We start from the raw sequence: 12,043 nt of genomic DNA on the forward strand, positions 1-12,043 counted from the left end.
ATTTTGATCATTTTACTTCGATTTGAACCGAACCAACCGTTTGAACAACCCTAGACAACATTTCTCCAATTAAATCTCTCACACACCAGTCACCACACGTACAATTTGGGATGAAATTAAGTTTTGAAAAAGTCCGGACTCCCCATGTATGTACAATTTTTTTTTGATGTGATGAAAAATAGAATTATGAACTATTAAAAATGCTTATATTTTCTAGAACAAAAGAAAAAAATTATGACTTAATAATTGAAAAGAGAAGTATAAGTAGTGGATACTTAGTTCTAATTTTGAAATATAAACATCATTCATTATATTTTTATTCACTGAGTATAAAATTAGTATAATATGAGGGTTGTCTAAACTTACAAAAAGAAAAGAAGTATAAAATTTAATAGTACACTCGACAAAATAATTAGAATAATTATGTTGAGTTTAAATTATTTTTAATCATGTACATGTTTACATAGTTGTTTTGATACAATGAGAAATTTACTATAACGATGCATAATAGCTATTAATTTAAGCAAGATGAAAGATGAAAATTGCAAATATGATCATATATAAAAGTTAAAATAAGGTAAAATTCAAATATTAATGTGTTGCTTAATGACAGAAGGTAAACTTAAAATATTACTATACCACAATTATTATGAAGATAAGTAAACAAATAATTTCCCTTATTAATTATTATCATAAAGCTTCTAAATTTTAGCAAAATATACTTAGATGTAAACAGCTTAATATTTTGTTTTTTCATAAGAAGAAAAAAAATAATCAACTTACTTAAAACTAAAATAATAATAATAATAAATAAAATGAACCTGATATTATCATTAATTTTAAGAGCATATTAAAAATTTAAATTGCAAAGAAGAAAGAGTAAATAAATGATTCTATGATATTTCACCAAGAAAATTCTAGGGAAGTCGAATTAAATATCTTTCTGAGTTGGTAATTAAATATCAGAATAACGTGGATTTACCTTTAATGGAATTGGATCCGAACGGGTTCCAGCGAGACAGCGATCGGTTTCCATTATAATAAATAAGAAGCCACGTGTCAACCTATATGCCAAAAAATGTCCACCCTGTTAGAGCATTGTGTTAATCCGAAATAAATCTGCTGTTATTCTTGAGGAATAACAGGAACATGCAATTCCAATCTCATCCGTTTATATTGATTGAGATACGCGCATAAAAAGCTCTTTGATTGAGATTCGCGTGTACAAAGATGTGAACGGATGAGATTGAAATCGCAAGTTCATGTATTCCTCAAAAATAACAGCAGATTTATTTCCGTTAGAATGAATGGCAGTTTTCGTAAATAAACTGAGATCAAAGAGCATTATAATCAAACCGTTACCAGTTCTTGTTTTCTTCCCTTTCGTTCCCGACAAAATTCTCAGTTCCACCAGTCTCCCTTATCCCCTCTCTCCCAAAAACAAAAAATGGAGACGCCATTGATAACAGAGGAGAGGATAAACCCAGCACTTGAAGGTGGTTCGAAGGAGAAGCAATACCGCAGGAGGAGCGATGCCATTGCCTTTGGCGATCGCTACCAGAAAGCAGCTGCTCTAGTCGATCTTGTTAGTTCTCTCTGTTTACGAGTGTGTTTGTGTGCTTGTTGTTTTTCTCTCGATTGTGCTTGTGCACGTGTGCACATGCTTCTAGGAGCACTGGCGAAAGCAACCAGTCATAAGCAAATATTAGATCAATACTCTTGTTTTAATTTGTAGTCATTTGAGTCTTAGAATTTGTAGTCATTTGAGTCTTAGAACTGCATTTATGTGAATTTTTATCTATTATTCTTCTTGTATGTGATAATTTTTCTCGCGATTCAACTCGGTTACATGTCCACAACCATGATTGGCATTGAATGTGATTGGTTCTCTTTGACATTACAGCAAGCAGTTGGTGTGCATGGTTGGATTTAGACAACTTGATCTCACACTGATGCCTGTGGGCTTCTGTTTAGTTCCGATCCATTCATAATTCTTCCAGGGAATATTTTAAAACATAAATAAAGAAATCCCTATCCCCAAGCCTACCCCACCGCACCAAAAATGCACAAAACTGAAAAAAATTTAGGTCAGTACACAGTGGGCAAGTGATGGTGGACAGTAGACTTGACCATACCAAATTTTAGATTGAATTGTTGGTACCATGTTGTGCAGTTTACTTGATGGCTTGAATATTTGTTTTTTCTGGGCTTAATTGAGAGCTTGTGATTTTTTTAGGCAGAGGACGGTATTGGTATACCGGAGGAGGTCTTGGGTGATGCTAGGTTTGAGCGGGCTGGCAAGTATTATTTTTGGTATATTCGATTCAACTGGCTATGGTCCCTTAACCTCTTTGCTTTAGTTCTTCTTAACTTTCTTGAGGTAAGCCTCTCCTTTTCTGTGTGTGTGTGTGTGTGTGTGTGTGTTGTATGGGTTATTACATCATTTCCAGCTTATACCGGTCCAGTGACCATCATGGAATTTAACGGAAACAGCCTGGAGTTTCTGGCTTGGTGCTGGTTGGTACCAAGCTACCCAGACAGGTACGAATCCAGATGAAATTTCCATCTGCTGAAAGAAAGTACCATACAAAAATATGGCCGAAACTAGAACGTACTTTATTAACCAGGCCTGAACCTGTATGTATTATACAGTACAAAAGTGCTGGTCTGTATGTTAGTCCTTATCAGGTGGTGTGGCAAAAGGAAAAAAAAAAAGGCTATCCACATGTTGGAGCATCCTGCAAAAATTAGTGTTGTAATAGCAGAATTAATATGGTGGAGAATTCGTGCCCCCTTCTCCCTTAGCTCTATTCTCTTTAAAAATGTATAAATTTTGTTAAATTATATTTGAATCTATGTTGTTCAGAAACCCCTGTGGTGTTGGAAGGATGATTATTCTTGCCAGGAGAGAGACACTTTCTATCTTGGAGAACTGCCATACTTGGAAAAAAAACAAGCTGTCTTTTATGAGGTGAATTTTCCTTTTTGCAACTTCTTAGACTAAGAGGATAGCTTCTAATTTCTTATAGTACCTCCATTAGTTAACCAACCATTGATCAAGTGGTTGGGATGATTTCTCCCGACATGTAGGTATCAGGGTCGCTTCCCTAGTGATGGGAAAAAGGCATAGTGGGTAAGTATAGAAGTTGTGGCATCAAAACATGTCGAGCGTGCTTCGCTTACTTTTACTTGTTTCCCTACTCCATATGTAGAATCTGTGGAATTATATCAGGAAACTGTTGTTCTTGTGGCAGTAATCCTGGTGATACCAATGACACTCTGATTTTGGTAGCAAAACACTGAGCTGGTCCGACTTAGTTCGAAGATGTCTAGGAGTATCACCAATTGTGTAATTGGTATGAAGCTCTCATGGTCGGCACAGACTGGTACAGTATGCCAATTTGTGTTGCAGCTCTCTTTGATAACTCTGTTGACATTGCAAGTGATCACAATTGTCGGTCTAGTTCTCCAATTATGAGATTACTAGTCTATAGCTCACTTTAGTTACATATTGACTTTTTCACTGACTTTCTAGGCATAATTAACACAAGCTATAGTTGCAATGTTACAGGGTATTACATTTGTACTTCTTGTATTACAAATATTTGCACCACTCGCATATGAAGGGTTGGTGTTATATTGGAAGAATTCAATGAACAAGCTGAAGGTTTGCTCTTATGTTCTATTCTTACAAGTCTTTATTGCAACCTAAACATTAAACAAGAAAGAGTTGCTGAACTGTCAGGTATCTGTAGCAGAGTTATGACTTCATATTGATAATATTATACCTTTCCGTCCTTTGAACTGGATTTAGACTTGTTTAGGTGCACTGGTTTGTATATAAAAGCCGAAGTTTCAGAAAGAAAAACTCATTGAAAGAGCAACCTGTATATGCAGTTGCACTCTAGTTGCTCTTTCTGATATAAATACATAGTTCACCCTTTTAATGGACCTATTTCAGGTTGGTCTTCTTTTCATATTGGCATGTGATATTGTAGTATATGGAAGTTTCTCATCTCCACTTCCCTTCAGACTGGCACCGTATATACGTGTTGTGTTCCTAATCCTTACAAGCAGGTATACTTCTCACTTCTCTCATGTTTTTGAATTAGCTTGTTTCTCTTTGCAAAGATAGACCTTGGTTTGCCTGCTCCCAGTTGTAGCTTGGTAGATTATTGTGAGTGGGCAAGAACATTTGATTTCTTAAAGTGCTTTGCTATCTGCCCTCTCATACTCTTTCAGGTATTGATTAAATTACGCTTCTTTTGTATAGGTATCTCCTCACATGTACTGTCACATTGGTTGGTCTTCTTGGACAATACCTCAATATTTTGGTAAGAAGATTATACGTCTGTCGCCATTTGTTTATTTTGCTTATTTAAATGATGCACCAGCTCCTGTTGATACGAGTAGCTGCTAGCAGTAGGTACCCAGCTTGTCTGGCTTCAAAACAGTAGCTACTAAGCCTGTTAGCAACCCTTAAAGGCACCCTTTTAGACTCTTAAATGGTCATAAAGCATAAAACAAGCCTTTGATAGTTAATATGCACCGAAGTCTCACAAGATTGCATTTGTTTATACTTGATGGCATCCCAGGCTTTGTGGTTGTTGTTCCTAATATTTGCGAGCTGGCTGGCATATGTTATGTTTGAGGATACTCTACAGGGGAAGACCATCTTCACCTCTTATGGTACCACATTGTACCAGATGTTCGTCCTTTTCACCACCTCCAACAATCCAGATGTATGGATTCCCGCATACAGGTATTAGGAATACTATCTTTTCACCATTTTTGTTATGTCAACTTCAACTTCAAATTCAAAATTGCCTCAAACCAGTGCCTAATTAAAGGCAAATTTTTTGAAAGGCAATCAACATAGTGGGTGGATACATACTAAGGTAGCAATAACATCAGCATTTAGGAAATATTAGCTGCAACTGTAGATGCTGACTTTGGTTGTAATAAATTTTTTATTTGTGAAACAGGAATTCTCGTTGGTCATCGCTCTTTTTTGTTCTCTATGTGTTGCTTGGTGTTTATTTTGTTACCAATCTTATTCTTGCGGTGGTTTATGACAGCTTTAAGGAACAGGTAAAGTGCTTCTTCACATGCTCTCAAACAAAATCCAAGGAAATCCTAATAAGTGACGAACAATACATGCTATAGTGCTCCAAGAAATGCATCCCCAATGTTAATTTTTATTGCTTTGACAAAGTTGTACTTCTTTCATTTTTCCTGCACCAGTTCGCGAGGCAAATTATGGAGATGGACTCTATGAGAAACAGAATTTTAAAAAAGGCATTTAATCTGGTTGATACTGATGTGAGTTCTTTCTTAAAACCTTTTTCGTATTGTAATGGAATAATTACAAAATTAAGGTTTAACTGATACCAAGTTGGATTGTATTGGAGCCTGGTTCGCATTTAATCTTAAGCAGGATTTAACTGAGTGTTAATTCCACTATTGAGCTTAGTGGGGCTCAAGTGAGTTTTGGTTCTGGTATTGGGCTTAAGTGAGCTCAACTGGGGCTAATTTGCGAAAACAGATACAGGTGCCTTACGTGCTGATACCAGGTTTTGGTAAATGATGCTGACTGCATGTATGTAGTAGCTAGTAGTGGTGGTACTAATTGAGTTAAAAGGATATCTTATTGTACTTTCTGTCATTGCAGAATCGTAATTATCTCAACAAAGACCAATGCATCTCATTATTTGAAGCGCTGAACAAATACAGGCAATTCTTATAATCCTTTTTTTGTTAGTATTTTGTTGAGTACTGATTGATCTTTGATTCTTTTTTCTGTGTAATAATTCAATTCGTAGCCCTGTAACTACATGCAATACCAAATATTAATGCTGCGAGTAACTTTTCCAAATCTTGATGTTATATTCTTTACGAGGCCTTAGCCCTTGTAGACCTCAACCAATCGTGAAGAACTGAATGGACAACTGGTTATGGTGGCATAATTCGCTAACTTAACAGTACTAGGATTAGCTATGTGTGGACTCGGGGGTGGTTTAATTTGCTAAATTTTACCGGCAAGGATATTGTGCCCAATACTTGAGGCTTTAAATTGAAGAAGCATACTTAATTTCAGATAGTATATTATTTTTTGTTTAGGACTTTGCCTAAGACTTCAAAAGAAGACTTTGAATTAATCTTTGATGAGCTGGACCGCAGTGGTGATTTCAAGGTGATTAAATTATGTTTGATCTTTTGTATTGACACACTGGTTATTGAGATGCCCTACTGCCCTGCAATTATGATATCTAGTCATGACTGTAGCTACTTATATGTACCAGTATTGCTGGCCTCTGCTGGTTCAGGTCTTCCATTTTCTGTTAATATGCTTCTTCTGTGTGTAATGCTAACATGTGCTTTTGAATGTGTTTTCTTTTTTGTTGGTACGGAACTTAAAATTAATTGAACTGGTAAGCCATAGAAAAACAAGCCCAACTATTGCATAATCTTTGCACGTCCCAAATATGTGGATCACCAGCTATGTTTGGCTTCCAACAATTCATTTTGATGTTTCAATTTTTCCAATGCTAACAGATTAACTTGGAAGAATTTGCTGAACTCTGCAATGCTATTGCTCTTAAGTTCCAAAAGGAGCCTGCTGTAAGTTAATGCCAAACTTCAATAATTTTGATGTTTGCAATTGCACTTAAAGAGTTTTTTACTCAGCAATCTCTAAGAGAAAAATCAGAGAATAATTGATGCATTTTTCCTCTATAACCTGGTTACAGACCTGCTACAAACATAAATGCCTGAAAATAATTTATAAATTATAGAACCTGGTGAAATTTGATCTTCTTTGGTTGCAAAATTTTTTAGCAGGCTGTGGGAAATTTGAACAAATTATTTTTTCCCTTGCTGCTAGAACAAATTTTTTTCTCATAGAAAAATAAGGTGGTCCCAATTTTTGATAAATTGAAACATTCCCCCGGAAAAGTTTATTATTTTGTCATGTCACCGTGTTTAAGTGAGATTGCACATTTTTCTTTAGTACTAGTGAGAAAATTCATTACATTATATCCTTTCATTTTTTTCTTTTTTGGAAAATAAACTGCAGACCCTGAAAATTATCTTATTTATTGTACCAATTTTGGAGTCATGTCTGAACTAATGTTTTGACTATGTTTGAAGCCTTCCTTCTTAGAGAGATATCCAGCGTTTTACCGCTCATACCCATGTGAGAAGCTAAAAAGTTTTGTGAGAAGCCGCTATTTTGAGTATTGTGTAGCATTAGTGCTTCTTCTCAATCTCATAGCTGTTGTCATTGAGACTACGGTATGAACATTCCTCTATCTAGCTGTTTAATTGTTACTTCTATTAACGTAACATGTTCTCACTTCCTTTATCAATATTTCAGCTTGATATTACGAACAGCTCTGGACAGAAGGTTTGGCAAAAGATTGAGTTTTTCCTTGGTAAATCTCTCTCTCTCTCTCTTTTTGAAATGTTGGCAGTACCTGGCACACAATTTTGTATTAAAAATTAGAAATTTAGTTTACAGCAGTTTCTATTGTCACCTATTCTGAGTACATCTCTCAGTCAGCAGAAAACTGCATAACCTCAAAAAAAAAAAAAAAAAAAAGAACTGAAAAAACATAAAGTCTCTCTCTCTCCTCCTTTCTCCCTTGCCTGTCTCCCCAAGTCCTTGAAATATTTGGTTGCCATGTCATTATATAAGGTTCTCTGAGCTTAAAATGCTGCCATGGTGCACATTTCTGGTCCAGATGCAGCATGCAGTAGCCTGCTTGTCTATATCTGATTAATAAATACTAAAATTTCTTGGACAAATCCAGGTTGGGTGTATGTTGTTGAGATGGCTTTGAAGATTTTCTCATTAGGGTTTGATGCTTACTGGATGGAGGGTCAAAACAGATTTGACTTCATCATAACCTGGACGATTTGTAAGCTCTAATGTTCATTTAGTGTGAAAATTTTACTGGTTATTTTTGAAAATTTAGCCTGTTTTGATGAAAGTATTTCTGGTGTAGTTATTGGAGAGACCTTGACTTTCGCTTTTCCTTCGAAGCTTTCGTTCCTTTCAAATGGAGAATGGTAATGCCTTGTCTTTGCATTATATGGTACATAATTTGCATTATCAACTAAAAAAGATATATCAAACGAATTTTCACATAACTAATTTCTCTCTCAAAGATATAAAGAGGTTGAAACCTCCATATAACTATCATTTTGAGTTGATTATCACTATTAATGTAACAGACCAACTACAACATAGATATGAATGAAGATGAATATTCCTACATATTATACCTCAGGAATCCAACACTAGACTAACATTAGGAGTTTCTCTGTTCATTTAGGATTCGATATCTTCTAATTGCACGGATGTTGAGGCTAATAAGGCTATTGTTGCAAGTCAAGCGATTCAGAGCATTTGTGGCAACATTCTTGAATTTGATTCCAAGCTTGGCACCTTATCTTGGGATGATATTTTGCGTTCTTTGCTTTTATTGTTCGCTAGGTTTACAGGTACACTTAGATTTAGTTTTTTTGTGTAGCTTTCAGTAGACTAGATGGAAATTAGTCTATATTGATATCACACCTAAATAGCCACCATTGTTTCATCCATTTGGTTCCTCTCAGTATCCCTGCTCATATGAAGTGGAGTGTCTTTGGTTTAAACAATCATCCAATCCTTTTTCTCCCTTTTCAATGATAATGTGTTATGTTTTTTTGTCTTTACAGCTGTTTGGTGGAATTGTGAACTCACAAAACCCAAAATTGCAAGACACTGAGCTTTACGACAACGAGTATCCTTTTTTCAACTATGGGTTTAACGTTCATGATCTGTTATAGTACTCTTGGTGATGGAGAATGAACTTTGCACAAAATTACAAGAGCATTCAAATTTGCAATTTCAGCCTTATATTATTACTATTCAAATTTGCCAATTGCTAGTGTGTTTGAGTGAAAAGAAGTTATATATATATAATATTTGCAAATGGATTCATTTTTTTGTCCAATTACTTCACTACAATTTGAGACCTAAATGATCATACCTACTTGTATATTTTAAGGGCTTATGTTGACATTACTGTTTCAAAGTTTTCTCTTGACAAAATTTAGTTATGTTCTATTTAATTTCAATGACTACCCAAATGGTATGGTGACACTCTTCAACTTGGTTGTGATGGGAAATTGGCAAGTATGGATGGAGGTACTTGTTATACATATTTTGTCTAGCTGTCAACAGATGTGGTAATCAAATTAATCAGCATTTTTTGGGTCCTCACAATCCAGTCTTGAATTGAATGCGATTTATTGGGAAATGAGTTATAATCATGTAAGACGCATGAATGATAATGTCTTAGTGGGCGGAGCCTATGTTATCTATATTGTAATCATTCTAGGAGATAAAGAATAAAGTACTTCAAGCACCCATTTTAAAATCCCATGACACATATACATATTTTAGCTCTCTGGTTACATGTTGGAAACAATATTGTATCATATATTTTGCCAAAACTAGAAGTTTTTTTTCAATCATGAAATTTTCACTCTTCCAAATAATGAGATACAAATTCTGTTACTATGCTTAAACAGACTGGTACATGTTGCTTAAACTTATATTTAGTGTTCTAAATGCAAAATAATTGGGTTATGCATATTTGTCCTGCTGCCGACTTTGCTAGATCTTTTACACTACTAATGTAATGAGGTGTTAACATTTCTCCTTCCACTTCTAGAGCTATGCAGAATTGACTGGAACCAGTTGGACTCTTGTATATTTTATCAGCTTTTACCTGGTGACGACCTTGCTTCTACTTAACCTGGTAATTCTTTGTGACAACTAATATATAACTTTTCATTGCAAAAAGGATATCATTACTATCTCAAAATTGTAATCTTGACCGGTAAGGAAACACAACGGTGTCATCACCAATTAGAATTTTTGAAGCTGATCTTTTAGCTTGACTTCCTAATTTAAGAGCTGCAAATAGAAACAGAAAAGAGGGTGACAATTGGTTGACCGCTGTACTAATAGGTCAATACAAGAAGTTTATGTATATCTTGGATTTGCCTCCTTCAGATCTTACATTACTTCAATTTTGTTTACTAATATATGGCAACTCATATTTGTAGATCCTTGCATTTGTGTTGGAGGCCTTCTTTGCTGAAATAGACATCGAGAAAACACCTGAAGATTGTGGCGAGGTTTGATTTGTGTTCAGTTTTGTGTTTTTTTTTTTTAATTGAAACTTAGTCATATCCAAAAAATTAAATAAATAAAATGGAAATCAGGCAAATTTTAAGATAAGTGGCTAGTAGCACTGAATGAGAACCTTACTTCAAATAGTATTTAGTTGAAAACCAAAACCCATGTTTGTTAAATGGGTGTTGGATGTTGTTTGGTACAAGTTGACACATATATCAGACCAAGACTAAACAAATTATGCAACATTATAAGTTGAATAATATGTTTGCATGTAAGTGCAAGAAATCCCCTTGTTATAATTAAATGTATGCGTACTGTACAAAGACGTCTTCCTGTTGCAGGACACCGGAGACACCCGGCCAAGTCGAAGAAGGGCGGCTAGGTAATATTTTTAACCATTCTCTTTATATTATTTTAGTGTATAAGGAATCTAGTAATGTTGTGACCAATGTACCACTGACCAGACGGGTTTTATATCATGAGGGTTGGTCTTTGTCAGATCTCTATAGCAAGGTTAGCTTTGGAAGTTCTGGGGGTTCTTTTACATTTCCAGATCCCATAACATGGCTGAAAAATTCACCCGCTCCCCACCCCACTCCGAACAGGGAAAAAAAAAAAACACATACACCATGAGTCCATGACCCTGAATAGGTATACAATCTTCCCTTATCATAAAAAGGTCCAAACTACCCTTGGCCAATATTATTTCTTGCAGAGAAATGGCTGTGGGCTATTATTTGGCATATTGTGCCGGCAAGGAATATAGAGATATCAAGAAACACTTTTTAATTGTACACGATTTAATAATTATAGACTGTAATCACATGTTGTGTATATTTTGAGAAAATACGGCTTACAGGTTTAAGATGGTTTCAACAGAAATTTCTACTATAATTTAAAATTGCATAGATTTTAACAACTGGTTTTGTTGTGCTATTTCAGAGCTAGAAGTACAATGGTTGACAAACTTCTTCATCACATGTTCAGTGATGAGCTAACTCAATGCCCCCAGCCCTAGTTTTCCCTCTTAGTGCTCATGGTAAAAGATATTACTTAAACCTATAAGTTTTCTTAATTTTATGTTGTTCATCACATGAATAGGGTATTATGGTAACTCTTTGAGGTTACTATAAAATTTGATCAGGTCTTGCTTCATGCAGAAAATGCAATAAGATGCCTGATTAGGTCACAAATAAATCAATCAATCAATCAAATCCAACTAAAGTGGTGTATTACCTGATACTCTCCTTGTAGTACAAAGACAACTCAATAGTACATTTTAGTTGTGTATATGAAAGATTCGAATGTGTTCATGAATAATAGAAGCGAACCAAACATTATGCCTTTTTAAATTCTAGGATGGCTCAACTTTGCCACTTATGCCCTTGGTTTACTCACTGGGCTAAAAACCATTCTCTTATCTTTGTTTTAATTTGGCAGAGCAAAACCCAGATTTTCCTGGAATGAATTCTTGCATCTTTCTACGGTGACAGGTGTACATGAGATGGTGATAGATACGCATTTGTATTTGTTTGCTTTTAGAGCCTCATAAAGAAAATATGATAAATTTCTTCAGAATATTAATGTTTTGCTTGTCTTTCTTTCATTTTGTTTCCTTTTCATTTTTTATATAGATCATATTTAGCACAATTACTATTTTAAGAGGTATCCGATATGTGTTGGAAAACAAATAACATTGTTTCATTCGGATTCTACATTTCCAGAAGCCGCATAGGAGTATCACATGTATAGATTCATGGCGACGAACTCACAAATCAATACCAAACTAATCAGAGTACGGCTATGTATATTCAATATTGCATATTGCATATTTAGTTCTGTTGATTTATC

The 12,043-nt window shown here is 35.0% G+C and overlaps 1 protein-coding gene across 4 annotated transcripts; it reads left to right on the forward strand.

Annotated features, from left to right (window-relative positions):
• Positions 1-1,312: 1,312 nt before the first annotated feature.
• Positions 1,313-11,798, forward strand: TPC1 (two-pore channel 1). 4 transcript variants are annotated; one of them, XM_078312015.1, is made up of 24 exons: positions 1,313-1,585; positions 2,237-2,380; positions 2,867-2,971; positions 3,558-3,667; positions 3,962-4,077; positions 4,274-4,334; positions 4,596-4,762; positions 4,986-5,091; positions 5,245-5,322; positions 5,672-5,733; positions 6,121-6,193; positions 6,556-6,621; positions 7,150-7,293; positions 7,376-7,433; positions 7,812-7,919; positions 8,007-8,070; positions 8,337-8,505; positions 8,722-8,786; positions 9,103-9,193; positions 9,723-9,809; positions 10,120-10,191; positions 10,534-10,574; positions 11,135-11,231; positions 11,633-11,798. In XM_078312015.1, the coding sequence occupies exons 4-23, from the start codon at positions 3,563-3,565 to the stop codon at positions 11,208-11,210; spliced, it is 1,809 nt and encodes a 602-aa protein (XP_078168141.1). In that variant the 5' UTR covers positions 1,313-1,585; positions 2,237-2,380; positions 2,867-2,971; positions 3,558-3,562; the 3' UTR covers positions 11,211-11,231; positions 11,633-11,798. The 4 variants fall into 4 exon arrangements, 3 of the variants coding, with proteins under 3 accessions (XP_078168141.1, XP_078168140.1, XP_078168138.1); XM_078312012.1 differs by having other exon boundaries at positions 1,340-1,585; positions 3,572-3,667; XR_013514201.1 differs by lacking the exon at positions 11,633-11,798 and having other exon boundaries at positions 1,340-1,585; positions 3,572-3,667; positions 10,469-10,574; positions 11,135-11,207.
• The last annotated feature ends 245 nt before the right edge of the window (positions 11,799-12,043 follow it).

This window comes from Carex rostrata, chromosome 12, assembly GCF_964058835.1.
Source record: "Carex rostrata chromosome 12, lpCarRost1.2, whole genome shotgun sequence".
Classification (NCBI taxonomy): domain Eukaryota; kingdom Viridiplantae; phylum Streptophyta; class Magnoliopsida; order Poales; family Cyperaceae; genus Carex; species Carex rostrata.